This window comes from Aotus nancymaae, unplaced genomic scaffold, assembly GCF_030222135.1.
Source record: "Aotus nancymaae isolate 86718 unplaced genomic scaffold, 86718_ANA_hifiasm-v0.15.2.pri h1tg000041l, whole genome shotgun sequence".
Classification (NCBI taxonomy): Eukaryota; Metazoa; Chordata; class Mammalia; order Primates; family Aotidae; genus Aotus; species Aotus nancymaae.
Window position 1 is genome coordinate 41,286,580 of NW_026988455.1, and position 25,736 is coordinate 41,312,315.

Below are 25,736 nucleotides of genomic sequence, written 5' to 3' on the forward strand. Positions count from 1 at the left end.
AATTGAAAGCCAAAGCTCTAAGATATATAAATTTTTCATCTCTTGGTTTAGTGGAAAGTGTCTTAGATTTGACTAGAGGATATCAGTTTTCACATGAGTTTACTAATTTTTCTGTATATGTGTTCTTCAGACTGAGAGATTTCTTTGACAAGCTATATAAGCCGCAGAAGTTTCGTATTCTGATGAATAAGCTGGCCTGTAGTGGTGGAAGCGATGATGAAGATCTTGGCTAGCAGAGCGCATGGTCTGTTTTTACCATTTCTAGTTTAAGTTAGCTGCAGTATAAGTGGCTTAGGATGTGGTTGGCTGCTGCTCACTTAGTCTGGCACAGATCACAGAATCTTTTCAAAGTCGAGACACTTGACTTTGTGCTGGAAATGTCTGTCTAGCTGTTTACATTTTCATCCTCTTCCCTTTACTTCTTATTTTTTTAAGGTCTATGTACAGACATGGAGCACGCAGAATCTTTCTATGACCATTGCACGAGATGAGTATCCGTCCCACCCTATGGTGCTCCGAGGTATTAATCAGAAGGCTGCCTTTCCACAGTACCAGCCTGTCATCATGCTGGAGAAGGGATATACCATCCACTGGAATGGGCCAGCACCACGGACTACATTTCTATACCTCGTCAACTTCAACAAGTATGTTTCTAATACTGTTATTTCAAATAGTCGGGTGAGTAGTAATTTAGTGGAGAAAAAGAATAACTTATATCTCCTTTGCAGCAAGCGCAGAAAGCCAATTTTATGTACTTTGCTTCTCTTGTGGGGAGGCTATATATTTTGTGTGGATGGAATTAAGAGATTATACAAATGGAATCCTGTCATTTCAAAAACATTTCTTTTTCTCTGTGGTCAAGTTATTATGCACATAAAGCCATTCAACAATAGGTTTTAATACAGTCTGCTGAATGCTTTAATTCCCTGTAGCTGGGATGGGAAGTAGTTTTATATGGTGTTCCAGCAGATGGTTGCCTGAAAAATTAAAAAGATTTTTGAGGCTGAGTTTAGACTTGGCAGAAGAAAGTGGTGGGATGGATTAGTAATACCTGCTGGGGCAAGAAGTGAAAGAGTTGGGACATGAAGACCAGGTGTTTACTAGCCCTGCCCGAAAGCACTATTTTATCCCTTCCTGATTTCTCAGTTGTCTGTTCTAATATCACATGCAATCCCAGGTGCAATTTTTACAGTTAATTTATTCAAGTGTTTAGTGTGTGTCAGCTGACATAAAGATGAATGAGAGAAGTGCTTGCCTTCTAGGAGTTCACAGTAGAAAGGTAGAAAAAACTCAAGTAAATAGATAAACCAAAGCTGTTTTTTAGTGGACAAATGATAGAGCAACTATTAAATAATTCTGCCTAAGGGAGTTGAGCCAGGCTGCAGCGAAGAATGATTCCGATGAAGCCATCAGTCTTGTTATATTAATAAAAGCACGGTGTTGGGAAAGAGCCAGTTCTCCTGGGGGAAATGATGGATTCAGTGTGATGGGGACATAGGATGTATCAGGGGAAGTGACAGAATGTGAAACTAGGAAGATGGGATGGGACTATTTTGAAAGGGAGGGGTAAACCGCATGTATCTTATTAATCTAGATACATGTGGCTATTAACCCGTGCAACTCCATGAAACTGCTGAGATATGTACCTGGAAAATTGAAATGGCTTGTTCACCTGACTCATCATCAAGCCCTGACTTGTCAGAATACTCTTAAAACATCCAGTTGAAATGAACAGAGAAGGACTAGAGGATACAGGATTTTAGCTGTAAGCAGCTCACCTCCGAGGATAATGAACATCGTGGCAGATGCCCTTGCTCTGAAATTGTTAGGCCTCTGGCATGTGCTCTGAGCGGAACCATTACCGTTGCTGTTACTGTTTTCCTCTAATCCTTGCTGCTGTGCCCTGTGCCCGCCTACATAGTCAACCAAACCGAAAGGCCAGTACTTATTCCTGTCTCTTCCTTCTCCCTCATCACTCCATCTTATCAGTAACTACGCTTTGTTGGTTCTAGCTCCTAAAGTCTTCTAAACCTGTCCACTTCTTTCTACCCTCAGTGTTAGTGGCTGAGTCAAGCCCTCATCATCTCTTGCCTTGCTCCATGCAGCAACCCCCACCTCGGTCTCCCCACCTCCAATCCTTAGTCCACATTGTGGCCAGAGTGAGATTTCTGAAAGCCCAATCTGATATCATCAGTGAGTTGCAGAGAAGTGAATGAAAGAAACAAATGATTGTCAGAGAGGATGGAGAGATGTCGAAGGGTTAACAGTGCTAAGTTATATTGGGCAGAATTATGAATTGGAGGTGAGGTATGACACGCAAATGATATGCAGTGTTCTGTAAAGCGCTTTGCATACCTTTCCATCAAATACTCAGCAACTAAAAATATTTTAAAGTAAAAAAAACAGCTGAGCCTAGAAGTTTCAAAAATCCACATGGTCATGAAATTCAGTCATGCTTCTTCAATCAGCTAAAAGTTTATAAAAATTACATGATGGTCAGAGGCAAAAGGAAGAGATGGACAATTTTTTCCCCTCAATTTAAGATAATTATAGGGGAGTCATAGATTTTGTCATAATGGCCACTTCTGAAAATAACACTTTAAAAGTTATGAAAGCAGTACTTATTCATTAAATAAAATAAGGAAAATATAGAAAAACATAAAAGAAAATGGAAATAATCTCTAGTCCTCCTAACCAAAGCAAGGCGTTGTAAACATATATAGTTTTCTCCCCTCTTTCTAAGCTCAGTTGCTTTGTGCATATGGATGTGCCATAATTTTTTTTAACTATCCCCTTGTTCCATGAACATTTAGGTCATTTGTCCTGCACCCCCCATTTTGCTATTATAGACATTAATCCATATAACATCTCATATATTTTTTCTGCATTTTCTAATCTTTAGTGGGATTATTTTTTTGACTTTAAAATCTAGGCTTTTTTGTTTGTTTTGTTTTGTTTTGTTTTGGAGACAACGTCTTGCTCTGTTTCCCAGGCTGGAGTGTGGTAGTGCAATCTTAGCTCACTGCATCCTCTTCCTCCTGGGTTAAATTGATCCTTCTACCTAAGCCTCCCGAGTAGCTGGGACTACAGGCATATGCCACCACACCCAGCTAATTTTTGTATTTTTTGTACAGACAGCGTTTAGCCATGTTGCCCAGGCTGGTCTCGAATCCATGCACTCAAATAATCCACCCACCTCAGCCTCCCAAAGTGCTAGGATTATAGGCATGAGCCACTGTGCCTGGCTATGTGAACAGTTTTAAGGCCTTGTTACATATTGTTTAAAAATTTTTTAGAATGATGAAAAAGTCCTGAAAATAGATAGTGATGGTGATTGAACAACATTGAGAATATACTTACTGCCACTGAACCATATGGCTAAAAGTGATTAACATGGTAAATTTTATGCTATGTATATTTACTACAATAAAAAGTTCAAAAAAGAGAGAAAATGATAAAAGGGGGAAAATGTTTTTAATGGTTTTTAAAAAGGATTAATTTTATATATAAGGACACTAAGAAAATCCTATGGCAATTTAGTGATATGCATCAAAAGCTTTAAAAAGGCATATACCTTTATATCCAGCTATTTTGCCACTAGGAACTCATCCTAGTACATGTATAAAAGGTAAACATATATTTATAAACACAAAAATTCTTTAGAATGCTTTTGCCAGTGTATACTTCCACTCTCCGTGCATTAGTGTTTCCATCTTGGTATACCCATACCCAATCTTACTTAATTTTCTTATCATTTTAGAGTATCTGTTTTATCCAACTTTTTTTAATGTTCTTTGAAATACTGTTAAAACTAAGAATTTTGGGGGCTGGGCATGGTGGCTCACACTTGTAATCCCAGCACTTTGGGTGGTTGAGGTGAGTGGATCACTTGAGGTCAGGAGTTTGAGACCAGACTGGCCAACATGGTGAAACTCCATTTCTACTAAAACTATAAAAATTAGCCTGGCATGGTGGTGTGCGTCTGTAATCCCAGCTGCTTGAGAGGCTGAGGCAGGAGAATCGCTTGAACCTGGGAGGCAGAAATTGCAGTGAGCCGAGACTGTGCTACTGTACTTCAGCCTGGGTGAAAGAGCGAGACTCTTACCTCAAAAACAACAACAACAAAACAAAAACAGAATTTTTAAAGGCTCATATTTTTGCTGTAAATCTATTGATACGAGAAATCTGAGCAACAGATAAAGGTGGGCGATTTGTTACTCTGCCGTGGTTCAGAACTTCTACCGTCAGTGACCCAACACACAGAAGGAATTTAAGGGGAAAGCCATGGTTAGAGGCACGAAGTGGAAGAAGTGGGGGAATGAAGGACAGGTATTTGCATACGCTCTAGTACTTAAAAGATGATGGCTCAAGTGTAAATTAATTTTTTTTATGTTTCTCCTTTAAAGGAATGACTGGATTCGAGTTGGCCTTTGCTATCCAGCAAACACAAGTTTTCAAGTTACCTTTGGCTATTTGCAGCGGCAGAATGGCTCATTGTCCAAAATTGAGGAATATGAGCCTGTGCATTCTCTGGAAGAACTGCAGAGAAAGCAGTCTGAGAGGAAATTCTATTTTGACTCCAGCACGGGGTAATTCAGTGAAACCAGGGAATGAGAATTATTGCTATTTTTCTGTAATGGTGAAATCGCTAGTTCTTCAGCATCATGGCCGTTTAGTAAAGCAGCTGATGTGGGTAATTTCTGCACATCTCTATTAGAGGTTTGGAGGGGAACTAGAAGGACTTGTAATTATAGTTGGCAGTAGAGATCGAGTGAAGACGTCTGCTGTATACCTATTAAGGCAACTGAGAGAGAGAGATTATCCCTTGTCAATGAAGAACCAGTAGGCCCAGTTGGAAATTACAATAATTTTTTTCCCATAATAGTTCTTCATATGATTATTTACATGTGATATAGTTCATATTTCAGTGAAAACTCATTTTTCTCTTCCTGACTTAAGGTTATCTTTCAAGTTGACCTTGAGTTTTTAAAAATCACTGTATAACTGTGGAATATTTGCTTTCAACTTTCCCTAGGTTGCATCTTTCCACTTTTTAATTCCAATCCTCTTCTCCTGGGGTCCTGTTGGTTTTGACTGCTTTTACCCAGTTACAGTCTCAGCCTGTGGGCTATGGTAGGCTCCATCTCCTGTACCCTTCCAGAAGGTAGCATGTTCCTTCAGCCTCTGTCCTCATGCAGACATTCCTCCTATAAGCCATTGTCTATGCATTGTAAAGATACCAATGGAAAGAAGACGCATTTCTTCTGCAAACTCACGGTCCATTGAGGAATGTGGGCATGTAAAGCAAGTCATTAGAGAAGGAAAAGTCGAATGCTCTCAGCCCTAAAGATAATTCACTGTGCCTTTTGGGCTACCTCAGAAGTTCAGCCTAGAGTAACTGGTGACATCCTGAGAGGATGATCCTGGAGCTAATTCTTGAGAAACACTTAGGAGGAGATGGAAAAAGAGATGGGTGTGATGTCTTACACAGCAGAGACCGTGTGCACGGATGCATGGAGGCATGGCAGAACGTGGCATTGCATGTTTGGGGAAAGGCAAGAAGTTCAGAGTGGGGAGAAGGGTGGGAGGTTGATTTGGGGAATGAAGTTGGGGCTTAGTTGTTAAGTGCCTGGTTAGCCTTTAAATGAGATGCAACTCATTTGCCCTAAGTCCCCCAGCAACAGTGTTATCAGCTTAAAAGTTTTATTATCACAACTGTCTCCAATTTTTAATTTTTTTCTTTTTTCTTTTTTTAAGAGACGGGGTATCACTGTTGCCCTGGCTGGAGTACAGTTCACAGGCACAGTCGTGGCACAATACAGCCTTGATCTTCTGGGCTCAAGTGATCCTCCCACCTGAGCCTCCCAAGTAGCTGCTGCTACCACATCCAGCACTGATTTTCAGTTTTTGATTAGACCTAAACAACTATTTGGACTTTCATTCTGTAGATGATAGAACTTGCAGATTCCCAGTTGATTTTCCACAAGAATAAAAAGAATATCCAAATTTGTAAGGATAGTCTGGTGACAACTTAATGATGAAAAGTATAAAAAGATGGGAAATACTTTCTGATCTAGGTATTTCAAGAATTGTGAAGTCCTAATAGTTTTTATTTGGTTGGTACAAAAGTAATTGTGGTTTTTGTCTTTTTTATTTTTAATGCTCTCAGTTCTAGAGATATTTAATGTGCCTTTTGGGCCGATTTGTACCTCATAATCTCAACTTTGTACTGTTCATTGACCTCATATTAAAATGTGAATTCTTCATCTCTAGTAATCAATCACATTTGATCAAGTTTTTTAGAGTCTTGACTTCCTTTGGTTTGGAAGGACTGGGTTTGCTGACAGAGGTTGATCTGCCACCTGGAAGTTAGATTTTTTAATTCATCTTGGTAGTAGGAAGATAGTTCAGAATGGGTGGGATGGACTGTTCATTTTGCCTGATTTTGGCCCTAATATAGACAGAAGGAACCCAGGTCTGTCTGCTCTTTGTAAATATTACAGGAATTGATTTGAGACTTTATCTTGGCCTTAGCCAAACAAGTCACAGTTCCTGTTTTTATTATTTCAGTTTTGTGCCTTAACCAAAATGATTTATGAACAAGAACAGCAAAAAGAATGACCACACTAATTTACCAAATCCTAAACTCAACAAATGATGTATAAAGTTTTCCAAGGAATGTTTGAGCCAAACCAAATTTCATCCTCCCAAATTACCTATCGAACTAATTCAAAGCAGAAATCAGCTTTGATATGTTCTAGAACAATGGAAGCAGGGCATGAAAATATTTTCTAAAGTGTTGCTGCATTTGACTTAGGACCCTTGAAGGATTGAAAGAAAACAGAAACAACTTTATTCATTTTATAATTTTTTTTTTTTTTTAAGGAAAAGTTATGGTAGTGGAGGAATATCCCTTTTGGCCATGAGTTTGATTTGAGGAATTTTGTAAGTTTTCAAGAGTAAGTCTAACTACAATGATTGTTCTTTGTGTGTATGTGCAGGTTACTGTTTTTGTATCTCAAAGCCAAAAGCCACAGGGATGGCCACAGTTACTGTTCATCTCAGGGATGTGAAAGAGTCAAGATCCAGGCAGCCACAGACTCAAAGGACATCAGTAACTGCATGGCCAAAGCATACCCACAGTACTACAGAAAGCCATCAGCGGTCAAGCGGATGCCATCCATGCTCACTGGACTCTGTCAGGACTGTGGTACTCGGCAGGTAAACAAGGATGAAAAGTGGTCTGTGGCCAGGGAGAAAAAGTCAGAGGGTTTCTTTGCAATAGGAGTGCTTTTCTTTGAAACATCTCTGTTGCCCATTTATGGACACTGCATGGTATATCCTGAATTTTGGCCCATGCTAAAATATGATGTGGATAAGAAGCAAACTAGTCCAATTTATAACAGATACGTCCCCTGTGATACATCAGTTCACCCTGGACAACCGCAGATTTTCTGTAGTTTGAAATTAAAGGTTGCTATGTTGGTTCTCATTTTTTTTCTTTCTCAGATGTTTGATACTTTTGCATTATTACGGTTGGATTTATGTGCCAGTGATGTAAAAAAAGATCCTTTGTTTTATTGGCATAGTGTGAAATTTCTTTTCTAAAAATACAGCTAATATGAAAATTGTTTCCTTTTTATAAAGTGGAAATTCACTCTATTTTTGAAACATATGCCATTATATCTATCTGTAATTAAAAGTACAGACTACCACCTCACTCTATCATTTCATTAAAAAAAAAAGTACAGACTGACTTAGTTTAGAAATGAAAATGCTTCCTCTAACATTCTTGATTAGATGGCCTCCTACTGGATCGCAAGAAAACACTGCAATGAAAGTGAACCCAAAATAGGAGTTAAAATTAGGCATACAGAAGGGGTTCCAGAGGAAATCAGATCAGTTCAAAGTGAAAAAACAAAGGATGGAGCTGCCCTGATTTATATTTCATCTTTACACTAACAAATATAGGCTAAGGGAAGTGGTTTTCAAAGTGTGGCCCCCAGACCAGCAGCATCAGCATCCCCTGGGAACTTGTGGAAAATGGGAATTCTTGGGCCCCACCCACATCCTAGTGAATCAGCAGCTCTGGGGATGGGACCCAGCAATCTGTTTTAACCAGCCCTGCAGCTGATTCTGATACGTGTTCACATCTGAGTTCCACTGAGAATTTTTTTTTTAAAAGCAATAATTATCACAAATATGCATACTGTCTGTTAATATGGAGAAAACTAAATATTTTCGTTTCTTACTATCCTAAGTGATTTAAGAAAACAAAATTGGCTGGGCAAGGGGGCTCACACCTGTAATCCCAGCACTTTGGGAAGCCGAGGCGGGCAGATCATGAGGACAAGAGATTGAGACCATCCTGGCCAACATGGTGAAATCTCATCTCTACTAAAAATACAAAAGTTAGCTGGGTGTGGTGGCGCGTGCCTGTAATCCCAGCTCCTCAGGAGGCTGATGCAGGAGAATCACTTGAACCTGGGAGGTAGAGGTTGTAGTCAGCCGAGATCGAACCACTGCCCTCCAGCCTAACGACAGAGCGAGATGAGACTGCATCTCAAAAAAGAAAAAGAAAAAGAAAACAAAATTACTTCCACTAATAAGTTCCGTATTTCACTCATGTTTTTCCATTATTTATATCCATTAGTGGCAGTAAAAGCAGGAAGAAAGAGGTGGATTTGTGTTTCCCACGAGGACACCAGGATGTATAAGTTGTTTTGTTTTTGTTTGTTTTTGCTTTTCGTTGTTCCCGTTGTGATGGAGTCTCTCTCTGTTGCCCAGGCTGGAGTGCTGTGGCATGATCTCCACTCATTGCAACTTTGCCTCCTGGGTTCAAGCGATTCTCTTGCCTCAGCCTCCCGAGTAGCTGGGCTACAGGCGCGCACCACCACACCTGGCTAATTTTTGTATTTTTACTAGAGATGGAGTTTTGCCATGTTGCCCAGGCTGGTCTCAAACTCCTGACCTCAAGTGATCCATCCGCCTTGGCTTCCCAAAGTGCTAGGATTACAAGTGTGACCCATGCTTGACCAAGTTTTTTTTTTTAAATGGCAACTCTACTATCACAATCTTAGTCTCTCATATTTCTGAGCCACCTCTATTCTCTCATACAAGTAAAACCAAAAATAAACCAACCAGCCAAAAAAAAAACCCCAAAACAAAAAACAACCCTGTATATGAAGGTTATATGATTCCTTGCCAGACCCATATAATAATCTGACTGTTAAAGTGACATTTTGAGATATTCTTTGTGGGAAAGTAAAATTTCCAGCCTAATTTTCAAGCTGGATTTGTTAAGACCCTTCTATACTGAAGATACTTTACATAATTTATGATAAACATTATAACTTATACAAATAATTTAATTATCATTGGAAATATTCTAGGCCTGTCTTATTAAACGATTCCATGCACAAATACTTAGCATTCTGTATCGTTTGTGCATGAATCATTCATCAGAATTCATTTTTTAAAAATGTATTGATTACTGACTTTGTGCAGTTGCAAAGTAGTTGAAGTATCTGGGAACATTTACTTGAAAGTTTGTGAGTAATTTTTTTTTTTTTTTTTTAATACAGAGGCAAGGTCTCACTATGCTGCCTAGGCTGGTCTTGAAGTCCTGGGTTCATGTGATCCTCCCACTTTGGCTTCCCAAATTGTGGGGATTACAGGTGTAAGCCACCACACCCAGCCTAATTTTTGTTCTGAATGTCAAAACCAAACACATGTATATTAGGAGTAAATAGGAAAATTTACAGGAATTTTTGACTCCAAACTTAGAGACTTCAAAGAACCATCCAGCTTCTGAATGCTGCTTAGGATCATTTAGATTGTTAATTTTTTTTGTTTGTTTTTTGACATGGAGTCTCACTCTGTCACCCAGGCTAGAATGCAGTGGTGCGATCTCAGCTCACTGCAACCTTCACCTCCCAGGCTCAAGTGATTCTTCTGCCTCAGCCTCCCAAGTAGCTGGGACTACAGATGGGTGCCACCATGCCTGGCTGATTTTTGTATTTTTAGTAGAGATAGGATTTCGCCAGGTTGACCAAGCTGGTCTTGAACTCCTGACCTCAGGTGATCCGCCCACTTTGGGCCCCACAAAGTGCTGGGATTACAGGCGTAAGCTGCTGTGCCCGGCTGATTGTTTATTCTTGCAGTGAAGTTGTTAACATGGGTTTATATGGACAGTGTTATATCGTGTGAGAGTTAAGTGTTTTTGAATGAGAAGAGAGCCTTTAGGGAAGAGGTAGGCTTTGGAGACTGGGAGTAATTTGGAGGAGTACAGGGAAAATGGAAGAGCATTCTTGGGAAGGAGGAACAACATCGCAAGGCAGAGTGGCAAGAAAGAGGGTGGAGTGCTTGTGGGAAAGTGAGGCCCCGCGTGAGTGTGACAGCACAGCGAGAAATAGGGTCCTGTCCATAAGGCACAACTGTTTGTATGGAGCGCTTTGCAGGTCACAAAGGGGAGTTGAGACCTGGGTGTGTACAAAGTTACTAAAAGTTTCTAAACCGGGTAGTCCTTGTCATCTACACTTCTTTCCTTGGTCCTAGAGTGACTGAGTCCCAATTTGGGACCATAGGTTTGAAAAACACTTTAAAAGATATTTGTGCGTGTTTTTCCATACAATGTTTACAAATATTTACTTAGAAATATAAAGCACATTTATTTAATCACTTATGGAGCTGAAGTGAACAGCAAGAATAAAATTTATTTGAAACTGGAATTGTTCCAGAAAATGAGGACCAAATATATACTTGCTGTGTTAAGAATATCAAGATGGAATTCTAGGTCATAAAATATGTGCAAAAAGTTCAGAATAAGAAATACACCCACTAACTTTATTATAATTAAGTTTATATTGAGGAAACCTTTTGGAGGAAGGTAAGAGTTGCCATAAATATGGAACATCTTCTCTGCCTAGGTGGTGTTTACTAGTGATCCTCATAAAAGTTACCTCCCGGTGCAATTCCAGTCACCTGGTAAAGCAGAAACCCAGCGTGGAGACCCGTCTGTTATTTCTGTAAGTATCATCTGGTGTTGTGTTAGGCTGTTCTAGGTGGTAAAACAAAATGCTATAAACTAGGTAGCTTATAAACAACAGAAATTTACTTCTCACAGTTCTGGAGGCTGGAAACTCCAAGAGCAAGGTGCCAGCAAATTGAGTGTCTGGTGAGCCCGGTTCATGGATAGAGCCTTCTCACTGCATTCTTATAGGGTAGAAAGGTCCAGGGATCTCTGTCAGGCTTCTTTTATAAGAGCGCTGATCCCATTCATGAGGGTTACACTGTCATGTCCTGATCACTTCCCAAAGATTCTACCTGCTAATACTGTTACCTTGGAGATGACATTTTCAACAGATAAATATTTGGCAGGACACAGACAGTCAGACCAGATGTACACACTGGTGTAGCTTCTTGCTTTTATCTTCTATCTTGGTGACATGTATTACCTCTGGCTATAGTCACTGGTTTGTAATCACGTTTTCTATTATCGGTAGCAAGCGATACAATAGAGGTATACATACCTCCTAAACATTTGTGTTTTTAAATAAATTTAAGAAATGTTTTTTTCCTGAGTAGATTGTGTCTACTCATTAACCTTGTTCTTGGAAACTGTATAAAATAACCTTCAAGGTTGTTTAAGATATGGGAAATAAAAGTTTTAACAACTCTTTGGCCTTTTAAGATTGCCTCTTCTGTATTTTTTTCAGTTGAGGAAAATGAAGATGCAAAGTGTCAGTTGTCTTTTCTAAGTGGTTTGATGGAAGTGTAGACATGAGTTTCAGTATCAACACTAGCATGTGCGCATAGAGCCAGGTTAGCCACTGAGAACCAGGTCTCAGCATGTGGCCTGTCCAAAATCAGGTTGACCTGGGTGCCACCATACAAAGAACTCTTTGGGTGACAGGTATCCAACCTTTCAACCAGGACTCAGCCAAAACCCGTGCCATCTCACATGGTCTCTTTAGGGGCTTGGTGTTTTAGTGGTGGGCAACATAATCACAAATCCATACATATGTGGACAGAATTCAAGTTTACTTTGTTTGTTTCTCGGTTTTTTTATTGTGGTAAAATACACATAAACTTTACCATCTTAACCATTCTCAAGCGGGCAGTTCATTGGTATGAAGTCCACTCATATTGTTGTGTCACCATCACTATCATCCAGCTCCGGAACTAAAGTTCTACTTCACAACTCTGAATTAAGACTATCCCTATGTAAATGTAGCTCAAAGATTCTTGGGTTTTTTGTTTGTTTGTTTGTTTTTGAGACAGGGTCTCACTCTGTCACCCAGGCTGGAGTGGAGTGATGCAGTCTCAGCTCACTGCAACCTCCACCTCCCAGGCTAAATTGATCCTCCCATGTAGCTGGGACTAAAGGCACAGGCTACAGCACTTGGTTAATTTTTAAAACATTTTTTATAGAAACGGAGTCCCACGGTGTTGCTCAGGCTAGTCTTGAACTTCCGGGCTCAAGTGATCCTTCCACCTAGGCCTCCCAAAGTGCTGGGATTACAGGTGTGAGCCATCACACCAGGTTAAAGATTCTTCAAGTCTGTGTTTATACCTGTTCCCCTCCTTTAGCAGTCCTGCATTTTGTAATACACTCATGATGTAATTTTATTGGCATGAAATTTGCTATCTCAGCATCTGACTGCAGTCAGCTGCATAAGGAACCTGATCCCAGCCTGTTAGCTTGGTGTCTGGTGGGAGTTGCATAAGGGAAAGCAGGTGGGTGCTGAGTCCCACTGCTCTGGTAGTTTACTAGATAATTGAGAGAGAGAGAGAGAGAGAGAGACACGGTGGGGGGTATGGGTAGAGCGTTTTGCCAAAAAAAAAAATCTCAGGCAGGATATACCCCCTGAGAAAACATTGTGGGACTCCATTGCTACACACTGGGTGCCTGGGACTCTAGAAAAATCATGCTTATCTCTAGTACTTTTCACATTCATTATCTGAAAACTCTTCCTTCCGATCTGGCATTGCATTAGGGTTTTTGTTTGTTTGTTTGTTTGTTTTGAGACAGTCTTGCCCTGTCATCCAGGCTGGTGTGCAGTGGCTCTATCTTGGTTCATTGCAACCTCCACCCTCCCGGTTCAAGTGATTCTCCTGCCTCAGGCACCAGCCACCATACCTAACTAATTTTTAAATTTTTATTAGAGGTGGGGTTTCACCAAGTTGGCCAGACTGGTCTTGAACTCCTGACCTCAGGTGATTCCCCCTCCTCAGCCTCCCAGAGTGTTGGGATTATAGGTGTGAGCCACTGCACCCAGCTGGTTTTGTTTTTTTTTTAAGACAAGTTCTGGCTATGTTGCCCAGGATGACCTTGAACTCCTAGACTCAGGTGACCCTCCTACTTCAGCCTCCTAAGTAGCTGAGATTACAGGCATGGGCCACTGGACCTTGCTTTGCTTTACTTTCATAGAAAGTTTTGTGTTTTTTTTTTAAGCAACAGGTTTTAGGGATACTTTTCATGGGGGCAGTTTGAATATGTTGAGGACTGTTATGTAATTTTTCTTAAATGTACCTCAATTTTAAGTATTGAGATTTTTAAAAATAAGGAAATACGTCTAGTCTTTCCACATATAAAATTTACTTCAAATGCTTCCAGAACTATTCACTGGATTGGTGCAATTTAAACATAGCTAAAGGACCTTTTTATCTTTTTTCCCTGAGGCAGTCTCACTCAGTTGCCCAGGCTGGAATGCAGTGGCACCATCTCCACTGACTGCAGCCTCCACCTTCTGGGTTCAAGCAGTTCTCCTACCTCAGCCTCCCAAGTAGCTGGGATCACATGCATGTACCACCACGCCCAGCTAATTTTTGTCGTTTTAGTAGAGATGGGGTTTCACCATTTTGGTCAGGCTGGTCTCAAACTCCTGATCTGAAGTGATCCGTTCATCCTGGCCTCCCAAAATGCTGGGATTGGATTACAGGCATGAGCCACCGAGCCTGGCCTTAAAGGGCCATTTTGAATATCACTGAGATCAAAAGTGATTAGAAGTAAAAGTTAAACATTATAATTTCCCCAAGCATGGACAGGTATAGAGGTGAGAACATTTCTCCTTTGTTAGCTTTTAACATAGTTTATAATTTTACATCTTAGAACAGCCTTTGGGTTTAATTAGTGTTTAGTCAGTTGTGTTGTTTTGTGTCTTCCTTTTTGGCTGAGAAATTAATGATATTTGGAAATGTCTGGGGTCCTTTTTCTTGAAAAGATCACAAACCATTGATTTAAAGAGGATGACTATGAAAATTTAGCTCACAATAATTGTGAAATAAATGTAGTAGTTCCTTATAGCTTAAATTCGAGTAAAATTACCACTTTGTCATTTTGATCTCAGAGGAGAGCTGTATTTATAGCAAACTACAATATAAACTAACATGGAATTCCTGTGGGTCAAGGCATGATACATATTTATATGTGTATGTGTATCATTTTCTGAACCAATATGACAGACAATAAATGAACCATCTGAGCTGAAGTATAGAGGCAGCCACCTATCATTGACTTACAAAGCTTTGACCCCAGTTAGAGAGTATGTGTAAGAAGGAAGGCCTTGAGCACTGCAGAATGAGTCACCCAGTTTAGCTGAGTTGGGGACACCATGCCTTGCTCAAAGCAGCTTCTCCAGTCAGCAAACATCAATCAAGGCAGAATCTATAGGCAGCATCTAAGATCACAGGCACAATTTCAGATGGTGAGTAAAAACCAAGTGAAACACACAATTGGAATCTTGGAAATCTACTTTGAATCATAGGTTTAGAAGACAAAGGGAAAGGGCTGGAAAAATGAGTCATCCTGCAGATGTTCTTGAAATGACAATGACAGCAGAAGTTGTTTTTGCGTTCTCAGGTCAATGGCACCAGCTTTACCTTCCAAAACGTAGGCGTCCTCCTCCTTGTCGTGAATGCGTGCAGTGTTCCATTCCAGTTGACGGAAAGAAAGGATTTTCTTCTTGCTGATGTCAGTCGCATGGAAGAGTACTTAAAAACAGGCATCCCTCCGAGGTAGGTCAAGCTTGTGCTATAACAGGGAAAAGCCACCTTAAAGATGTGGAGTGCTCCAAACCAGTAATGCCTGGTCAACTCTGCTTTTTCACTCTGTGGACATTCAGGGCACTGTGCAAGGTATTCATTCCTCTCCTACCTCAGATGGATGCTCACATCGTCTAAGCTGCTTATCACTGACACGCCATTGCTTATCAGTGGCAGAACTTGGATGTTGCAAGATTTTACAAATGGGGGAAAGGCTCTTAGGAGGAAAAAAAGCTCATTGTTTAGAACATTATCCCACTTTTCATTTATTTTTTGTCCAGTCTCCCTGAGAAGGCTTATTACTATTTGAAGTGATTTTCCAGGCAGCTTGCCTTTGCAGCCGTCTGTCCCACGGATGCTCCTGGACAGCACTGCACTATGACTGATACAGGAAGTGATCACCTGGGTCACTTGGAAATGGCTGGAAAAGAGTAAATTGATTTTTGAAGTGGTTGAGCGTGCAGTCGCTCTTTTAGCGCACTAGGAAGAGAAACCTTTCCTTTTCTGGGTTCGCTAGACCCTGCCTAAAGGCAAGGAGATGAACTCGGTGTTTTCTGCCTTTGCCACAGATGTTGGTTTATACACAGGCTTTCATTTAGTGGAACCATTAAGGAAGGAATATAAGCTTCTCCCAAATTAAAGGCCTATCAAGCTTTAGAATCATTTTCCGATTGCTTACGCTCTGTATAGTTTATAGAACCAGATCCCAATAAATTGCATGAAGTCACTGGATTATTTGGATATAACATTAATTGTGTATATGTAGTTCTATCTTCTGGTTTAAGACACTTGTACAGCCTCAATTTTCTTGAAGGATTTGAAGATTTTTCCTAATGTTGAAAACACATGCACTCACTTCCCCTAAAACAATCTAGGATTTAAACCTCACCACAAATATTCAGGACAACATGGCAGTACTGCAAGTCAGCCCATAGATTTAAGAGGTAAAGCTAACTCATCAACAGAAAGGCTTTTAAGATACTGGTAATGCTGTTTCTTGATCTGCCCTCTGGTTATACAGATAGGTTTTGTTTGCAAAACTTCAACGTGTGTGTTGTATTTTAATAAAGTGTTAAGAAGGTATGGAGCAACTGGCAGTGACTTCTATGGAGATTGAGCACATGTCTATGTGTATAGGGTTGGGGGGCGACCATATGATCTTGTGGGTAATTCTGACTTATCGAAGAAGGTCAGGTGTGCAGGGTGGTGGTGCTTAGACTGATGCACTATTTCTAGATTGCATCACCACTGCTTTAGAAAGACTGCAGTAGGCTGGGTGCGGTGGCCCACATCTGTAATCCCAGCACTTTGGGAGGCCCAGGCAGGCGATCACCTGAGGTCAGGGGTTTGAGACCAGCCTGGCCAACATGGTGAAACCTCGTTTCTACTAAAAATACAAAAAATTAGTCCTACATGGTGGTAGATGCCTGTAATCCCGGCTACTTGGGAGGCTGAGGCAGGGGAATTGCTTGAACCCAAGAGGCAGAGTTTGCAGTGAGCTGAGATTATGCCACTGCACTCCAGCCTGGGCAACAGAGCGAGACTCTGTCTCCAAAAAAAAGGAAAGAAAGACTACAGTAAAGAACTCATACCAGCATGAGACTTAAGGCTCTTAATCTTAAGAACTATAAAGACCCACATTAAGACATACTACGCAAATTTCAACTTCCTGTAGACATCCTTGATGACTCTGAAAATAAATCAATCTGATGTTACCTTTTAATTAATAAGAGCTACTCAGAGCCCCCTAAACACTGATTTGTTCTTGAAAATTTTTTTTTCAGTAACACTGGCCAAGAGGTCAGGCACAGTGGCCCATTCCTATAATCCCAGCACTTTGGGAGGCTGTGGCAGGACGATTGCTTGAGGCCAGGTGTTCAAGACTAGTCTGGGCAATGTAATGAGACCCTGTCTCTACAAAAAATTTAAAAATTATCTGGATATGCAGGCACATACCTGTAGTCTCAGCTACTGAGGAGGCTAGGACAGGAAGACCCCTTGAGCCCAAGAGTTTGAGGCTGTAGTAAGCTATAATTGTATCACTGCATTTCAGCCTGGGTGACAGAGCAAGGAACCTGTGTCTAAAAAAGCAAAACAAAACAAAAAACAGTTGCCCAGGCTGGAGTGCAGTGGTGTGATCACAGCTCAATGCAGCCTCAACCTTCCAGGCTCAAGTGACCCTCCTACCTCAGCCTTCCAAGTAGCTGGGACTAGAAATGTGTACCGCCACGCCTGGCTAGTTTTTTTGTTTAATTTTTTTAAAAAAATTTGTTTGTGGAGATGGAGTTTTGCTGTGTTTCCCAGGCTAGTCTTGAATTCCTGGGCTGAAGTGATCCTCTCATCTCCACCTCCCAAAAAGTGCTGGAATTAAAGGTATGAGCCACTGCACCCAGCTGGCCAAGAACATTTCTGATTAAAGTTTTTGAAGCAGCGAGTTTGTATGTACACACACACACACACACACACACACACACACACAGAGAGAGAAAATAAATACATCATTAAATACATTGCTAAAGGATATGCAACAGGAGCTGAATAAAAGGAGAGACTCTCCTTGTTGCTAAATGGAAAAATTAATAAAAATGTCACTTTACCTTAATTAAAATACAAATTCGACACATTTCCGTTAGTGTCCCAGAAGGTACTTTTCTATTGTACTTGACAGTCGATACCCGTGTTCATCTGGAAGAATAAATGAGAGAGTAGCAAAATGTAAACAAATTACAGTAATACAAGGAGCTTGTTTTATCAAATATTAAAATAAACCGTGAAGCTGTAGTAATTAGGCCAGCATAGCTTTGGCAGAGAAGAGCAAGATCAGAGGAGAAGAACAGAGAATCCACATATAGGAACGAGTATGTGTGTGGGTTTACTGCGTGACAAAGATTCCAATTCAAACCATCTAAAACACATTTTCTTTATTTATTTTTAGAATTGTGTTATCCATTTATTTAATAAATAGATAATAGAATGTAAATAGAATATTTGAAACAAAACAAATCCATTCTCCCGTGTTACAGAAAACTTATTCCCTGATAGACATTGGAGAAGGAAGGGTGGGGGGTGGATGATGAGATATTACGTAATGACCCAGTGTACGTTATTTGGGTGATGGATACCCTAAGTGCCCTGACTTCACCACTATGCAATCTTATGAATGTAATGAAATTGCACTTGTGCCCTACAAATTCATACAAATTATAAACAACAGCAACAATAAACTATTCCCTAAAAGAGCTGTGTCCCAAACCATTTACTCGGTCAGCAGTCCCCAACCTTTTTGACATCAGGGACCGGTTTCATGGAAGATAATTTTTTCCATGGACCAGAGGGAGAGAGGGATGGTTTCAGGATGATTCAAGTGCATTACATTTACTGTGCACTTTATTTCTATTGTTATTACATTATATAATGAAATAATTATGAAATAATTATTATATTACAATTATATCATTATATTGTAATTATATAATATATAATTGTAATGTATAATATATTACTATGTAATTGTATATATTATATATTACAATGTACTTATGTTATAATATATAATGAAATATTACAATGTAATAATTATGCAACACACCATATGTAGAATCAGTGGGAGCTCTGAGCTAGTTTTCCTGCAACTAGATGGTCCCATCTGGGAGTGATGGGAGACAGTGACCGATCATCAGGCATTAGGAGCACACAACCTAGATCTTTCATATGCTCAGTTCACAATAGGGTTCCTGCTCCTGGAGAGTTGAGTGACACAGCTGACCTGACAGGAGGCAGAGGTCAGGCTGTAATGCAAGTGATGGGGAATGGCTGTAAATACAGATGAAGCTTTGCCCGTCTGCTCGCCTCTTGCTGTGCAACTCAATTCCTAATCTACTGGTACCCATCCATGGCCCAGGGTTGGGACCCCTGCAGTAGGTGAACTTACGTAAATGATTTGGCTTCTCTGTGTGTTACCCCTTGTAAGAGCAACATGTGAAGCCCATGGGAGGAGTGGAGAGTGAGAATTGGATGAAAAAGCATCTGGGCTTTTTTTCTGTTAGGAGTTCTGCTTTTAACTAATATTTCTATTCAGCACTCAGTTCAGAAAGCTACTCAATAGAAAGATACTCGTGCAGAAGGATTGAAACTGGTTCTGACTTTCTAAATTTTACATACAGGTCAATCGTTCTGTTGAGCACAAGAGGAGAAATAAAGCAGTTGAACATTTCAGACTTACTAGTACCTCTGGGATTAGCCAAACCAGCTCATCTTTATGACAAAGGTTTGTATCTGTATTATTCCATGAAGTTCTGACAGGGCCAGCAACATAGGCAATTTTATGGTGCAATTCAGTTACCAGACGATTTTTGTGAGCTTGTTTTGCTGGAGTGAGTCTCATTAAGATGATTTCTAAATAAGGGAACAGTATGAGAGGAAGTGTGCTGGGATGTGGTTTGTCATCTGGGGCAAGAGGTGGGTGGTGAAAGTTCGTTTGCTGATGTGAGGAAGTGTAGAGTTTTTAATAGCTGCCTTTGTTTTGCTCACCTCCGACTCACCTCCTGCATTCTCTTGCTGGAATATAGCTACAAGCATTGAAATTTTTTTCTTTTCTATTCTTTTTTTTTTTTTTTTAGGGAGCACCATATTTTTGGGATTCAGTGGAAACTTTAAACCATCATGGACTAAGCTGTTTACCAGTCCTGCTGGACAGGGCCTTGGGGTGCTTGAACAATTCATACCTTTGCAGCTGGACGAATATGGCTGTCCCAGAGCCGCCGCTGTCCACAGAAGAGACCTGGAACTGCTAAAGCAAGCTTCAAAAGCACATTAGAGACTAACTGTAACTCAAGTGCTGGGGGAAAAAATGTGAACTAACTTATTTAATTTATGGCATTTTAAAATGACACTGTTAACCCAACGGAACCATTTTCCAGTTTGATACAGAACGGGGAGAAAAAGTGTTTGAAGTCATTGCTTGGATACCAGCTTCATGCACCTTCTAGTTGTACAAAATGTTAAAGACGTCATTTGTATTTGTAAGGCTGGTGTATTCAGAGAGCAGATCTCTCATTGCTCACTTTCTACCCCAGTATTTTGTAATGATCATGATTAGTGTTTTTACTTTTTGTATAATGGGGTGGGGTGGAGTGGGGGCTTCTGAGAGTCAGCCTGAGGTCTTTAGAGGACCAGCTATTGTAGCACCTTGGATACTTGAAGTCTAATGCTCAGTTGTGTCTGGTGGCAGTTGACCTGGTGGCTGGCATGTTCATCAGTGTCTGGGGCCCTATTTCTGGGCAGCCTTTGAGGATTTTCTATGATACTGAATGACAGAGTTTTAAGCGGCAACTCAGGCCCAGCTCATGCCCTTTTTTGCCTGGACATGTGCTGTTTTTATTCACTTGTGTATCAATTACTTGTAAGGGTTCAACTTTCAAACAGGAAGTATATTGGGACAAAAGGGCTCTTGGGGATTAGAAATCCCTTTAATCTGTGACCGTTGGGCAAAAACTTTTCCTGCAGCAAAAGTCTGAAGCTGTTGGGACCATTTTTGCAGCTTTAATCCTTAGCTTGTTTTGACGGTGTATTTGTGTTTAAAATGCAGAGCTGAACTGAATATTTCCTTTTTTTTTTTTTAAGAAGTAGGTTGTTTTCCTGAACCGTAAACTTGTATCGTTTTAACTTGCACAAAGGAAGTCTGTTCTTGGTGTTGCTCTTGCGCTTGGGTTTTCTGTTGTTGTTTTGTGTGGATTTTAAAAAGCTTTTCTGCTCACCCTCCTGCCAGGAAAATCCCAGAAAGCTTAATGATACCCCAAAATGATTACACCCAGGAAAGAAAAAAAGGAGCGCTTTCTAGAGTCAGAATCGCAGAGCGACTACTCAGAAATGAACCTCTTTATAGCCTTACAGGAATGAGTCACTCTTTCTTAATGAAATGTTAAAGCCAATTAAAACGCCGTGATGCCCAGCTTCTCTTTCCGTGGGGTCCACGCGTCTCCTGCAGGTGAATCACATGCGGCAAGAGGCAGTTGGCTCTACAGCCTGGGATGCTGCCATAGCAAGAGGAAGGGAGCAGCGAAAGGTCTTCATGTTCTTCTAAAATCCCTTATGCATGAAGTGTAGGGGAGGGATGGCCGAGGGCAGGTGGTAGGAAGTGTGTTCAGGCTGACACTGGCAATGAGTAGATAATTTCACTTTCCTCTTCCAAGGGCAAAGGCTGATGGCCTCTACCTTTATATCCAGGAGAAACTGCAGAGCAGCTCTGTGACTTCTGTTGTTTTACAAAATATGCTACCTCAAAGTGCTACCGATAAACTTTCTAACTGTAAGTGCTCTTACTAAGGGCACATGTCTTAATCAAAGTTAGTTTTTTGTTTTGTGGGTTTTTTTTTTTGTATATTGATGAATGAGATCTTACCTATTATTATTGGATCATGGTTCCTGAAGCTCATTAAAGTTTGCATGTGTGTGTGTGTGTATGTGCGTGTGTGTGTAAAATTTTATGACTTAAATATCTTTATGTGTGTTTTTTAGAGTTTGGTTCTTTAAAGATTTGGAGAGGATATGTAAATTACCAAGGCACTCGGTTTTTCTGTTTTATATACTAATAATCAGGGCCTAAGTTAAATAAAAATATGTGTGCATGTATTCTATATATGTGTGTATGTGAATTTATTTATCTATTATTTTATTTTTTTTGAGATGGAGTCTTGCTCTGTCTCTAGGCTGGAGTGTAGTAACGCAATCTCGGCTCACTGCATCCTCTACCTCCCAGGTTCAAGCAATTCTCCTGCCTCAGCCTCCCGAGTAGCTGGGACTGCAGGCACCTGCCATCACACCCAGCTAATTTTTGTATTTTTATTAAAGGCGGGGTTTCACCGTGTTGGCCAGGCTGGTCTCAAACTCCTGACCTCAAGTGATCCTCCCACTTTGGCCTCCCAAAGTTCTGGGATTACAGGCGTGAGCCACCAGCGCCTGGCCTGTCTGTGAATTTATGTCTCTAAGTATACATTTAAAATTCAGATTCCAGTTGTAAAGAAGTTACTGACTGAAGTGAGGAAGACACTTGGTGGACAGAATCTACCAAGTAAATGTGGTAAGAATAAGCTTCAGAAGGGCAGGGACTATATTCTCCAATACAGAGGTTCTCAACCTTGACTGAACACCGGAATTACCTGAGGAGCTTTAAAAAAATATATAGAGGCCTAGACTTCACTCCCTTCCCCCTAGATTCAGATTTAATTGGTGTGGGGTGCAGCCTGGGCATTGGAATTTTTTTTAAAGCTCCCTGGATGATTCTAATATGCAGCCAGGTTTCGGAACCACTGCACTAATATAATAAGCCCACTGTTTAACTCCAGTCTACAATTTTTTTGTGACTAAAACAAAATTTGCATTTATCTATTATTTTTATTTGCATTTCCTATGTTACTCACAAAACTACCAGCCCTAAACAAAGCTTTTCACTATTGTCTCTTTTTAATAGAAGCTTTTAATACAGTTTTTAGTCCTCAATCCTCTCAAGTCATTAAATTGGTTCTATACACTGATACATACATTTCAGACTATTGGGAGCTAGCAGTCTGTTCTATTTCTACTAAGAAAATATATTCAAGGGTGATTTATAAGTTCGTAAGCATTTTCCATCAGGTGAGGCAGTTGGTTGAGCTCCAGAAATGTGGTCGTCCACAAATCAGCCAGCTGATGAGAAACACAGAGGCTCTCATGTATCCACAGACTGGGGTTTAAGTCTTTGCTGTGATTCCTGCCTCTCCACCTGATGGATGTCTGCATGTCATATATTCAGAGGCTGGAAGAGAGTGCTGGCAAGAAGATGAAAGGCAGACACACCGTCTCATGGACTATGACTCCAAAGCAGCCTCTAAGCTGATGATTAGACCTGGGGAGGGGAAAAGAGGATTTATGACTCCTCTGTTCTCTAACTTCATCAAGAGACAGCACATCCTCATGCCATTAAGCGGGTTACTTTGCCTTAAGGAGGGGGTGGTAATGAAGTGATCGATCGAAGCTTTAGTGCTTTAGATAACTATGGTAGGTTTTTGTTCTTTAAGAGATGAGGTCATGTTTGGAGGAGTCTGGTTGAGAGGCATTTCTGGAAGAAGGAACGAGCTTAGTTCAAGGGTTTTTTTCTTTGTTCCTAGGAGGTAAGTACAATACAGAGATTCCATGATGACGATGTTTGTTAATTTCATCATGTGGAGTTGGAGCGTCCTTGTGGAATTCTTGTTTAGTTTTTGGATACTTATTAACCAATGTTTAATAACCTGATAAATTCCCCTGGAGGTAAAGACCTTTAATAGGGCAGTAGATTTGTATCATTACTGTTAGTCTTACTTGGTTACAACCCAGTCTGCTGGAAATGTGAGCAGACAGAGCTGAAGCTAATTTTCAACAAAAGGTCAGGGAGGGAAAAAAATCAGGGAACTCCATTCCCGCTTCCCTGCTCACAAATGGCAAAATGCTGTTCACGACTTGCTGGACCATTTGAGTCATTTGGGAGAGAAGAGCTGTTGTTTTTTCCCCCCCTTATTTATCTTCAGTTTGAGAAAGAAGCTAATAAAAGGATGCTTAAGTAGGCCCTAGTGTTGTGGATAAGGGCACACACGCTTTTTATTTTTATGTGGTAAATTTAGACAAAGACTGACTGAACTGTGATTTCTAAATGAGGAACTGTGCCCCACAGGACATCCAAAATTATCAGCCATGGCAAGCTGTGAACATGTTATATCTGAAAATACAGCAAAGCGTGGACCAGAAAACATCATTATAGATGTGTTTTTGTAATTTTCCTAAGAGGGACAAAATAATTAGTCTAAATCTGAAAAATGGTAAGTTTAAAGTTCATCCACAGAAAAGCTGCCTTCATGATCACAATTGAGAAATCCGAGTTGGCAAACCTCTGCCTACAATTCTGAGCTAGGAAGTTTTAATGTATTTAAATACAACAGAAGAAAAAGAAGAGTAATATTTTATGAGGTGAAAATTCTATGACATTTAAATTTCAGTGTCCATAAATCAAATCTTATTGGAGCACAGCCATGCTCATTTGTGTATACGTATTAACTATGGGCATTTTATACTGCAGGGGTAGAGATGAGTAGCTGCTACAGAGACTGTAAGTCTGGAAATATTTACTATTAGGCCCTTTACTGAAAAAGTTTACCAGCCCTTGATCTCAGTGAAGTGTAGACCAGCATTCATTGTCCTTGGGTTCTTGGAACCTTCCTATATTGTGAGAATTTTTAAAATAGCAAGTTAAGGCAAAAACCTGCATCAGAATCACCTGAGGTGCTTGAAGAACGTGCAGAATCCCAAGCCCCAGCTCAGACAGGAGAACTGGCATTTCTAGGAGTAGGAGCTGGGAATATGACGTCATAACAAGCGCTCCAGATGATTATCGTGAACACTAAAATTTGACCATTTCACAGAATGCATTGAACCTGTTCTTCCTTTCCCTCTTTTCCTTCAATAGAAAACACATCTGAACAAAATTGACTTTTTTTAACCTTAATGATTCTATCTACACAGTCTTCCCTAGAACTTCTGACTAGGGCAGATTTGATGCTGGCGGAGTGTGTAGCTGTTACTGGGGCAAAGGTTTGGAGCCCATGATTGAGTCCTCCCCCCGTGATGCCTGAAATACCACTAGAATGATTCCGTTGGCTACAGTTATTCCTACTCTGAAATCCCAGCCATTCTTTATTTTCTGCAAGTTTTTTATTTAAAGACTTTAAAGCAAAATGTACATTTGGCCACAATTAGGCTGCACAGACTAACAAAAACGTAGGTTTCTTTGCTTTTTGATGAAACTGTATCCACCCTAGTTATTTCACATTTATCGAAGCTCTAATTGGTAATTGCAGATGTATTTTTTTGTGAGGTAGAATGAATCATTTCATACAAGCAGTTTGCTTTGCAAGCACAAATCTTTTAATACGTGAACTTCACGGAGGGTTGCAGGATGTGGCTGAGTAGAGTTGGTGGATAATGAGATTGACCGTTGCCAGGGAAGAGGGTGGTTATGGGAGGTTCACCTCCCATCAGCCCACATTGATTGTCAACATCCAGTTCCTGAGAAAGGAGGGCCTGGGTCAGGTAGGTTTCTGATGTGGGAGAATGCGGGATTTGCAAGTCTTAGGAGGCGAGAAACATCCTTAGCCGCCACGATGGGTAGGAGAACAAGAGTTCTGATGGGAGAGAAAGATGACAAAACTGCCTCCTTTAAGAGTGCATGTGGTCAGTTGTTTTTTTAAGGAAAAGAGTTCTGAAGTCGAGTGGAGGCAGGGCAGTGTCTGATACAGTTATTTGCTGTAGGTGTGGATGTTTTGGTGACCAATCTAGGTTTGATTCTGCTAAGGCTCTCTACTTAGTGGTGGTTCTGGGAGCAGCTTCCTCCTCCTGAGCCTCAGCTTTCCAATCTATAAAATGGAACTATTTGTACTTTTGTGGAATTACAGAGGGGATTAAATGAGAACAGCTCTAGCTCCTGAGCGTGGCTGGTCATCAAAAACACCTGATGGTTTGTTGTCTAAAAAATTAGATTTCCAGACCACTGTGAATTCTAATTTAGTAGTCTGTTTGTTGAGGGTTAAGGATTAGGGAATCCGGATTTAAAAAAAAAAAACTTCCAAGATAATGCCAGTTTGGGGAACCACTGAGAATACCTGATGCAAAACCCTGCCCTAGTT

At 40.4% G+C, this 25,736-nt stretch overlaps 1 protein-coding gene across 4 annotated transcripts in view; it reads left to right on the plus strand.

Annotated features, from left to right (window-relative positions):
• Nucleotides 1–21,680, plus strand: part of CEMIP2 (cell migration inducing hyaluronidase 2) — an 85,198-nt gene extending 63,518 nt beyond the window's left edge. For all 4 annotated transcript variants that reach the window (XM_064361654.1, XM_021669262.2, XM_064361653.1 and 1 more), the window contains exons 18-24: nucleotides 436–644; nucleotides 4,407–4,589; nucleotides 7,002–7,221; nucleotides 10,929–11,027; nucleotides 14,864–15,018; nucleotides 19,209–19,312; nucleotides 19,665–21,680. In XM_064361654.1, coding sequence (XP_064217724.1) covers nucleotides 436–644; nucleotides 4,407–4,589; nucleotides 7,002–7,221; nucleotides 10,929–11,027; nucleotides 14,864–15,018; nucleotides 19,209–19,312; nucleotides 19,665–19,861 — 1,167 coding nt within the window. In that variant the 3' untranslated portion in view covers nucleotides 19,862–21,680. The remainder of the gene's footprint in view (nucleotides 1–435; nucleotides 645–4,406; nucleotides 4,590–7,001; nucleotides 7,222–10,928; nucleotides 11,028–14,863; nucleotides 15,019–19,208; nucleotides 19,313–19,664) is intronic.
• The last annotated feature ends 4,056 nt before the right edge of the window (nucleotides 21,681–25,736 follow it).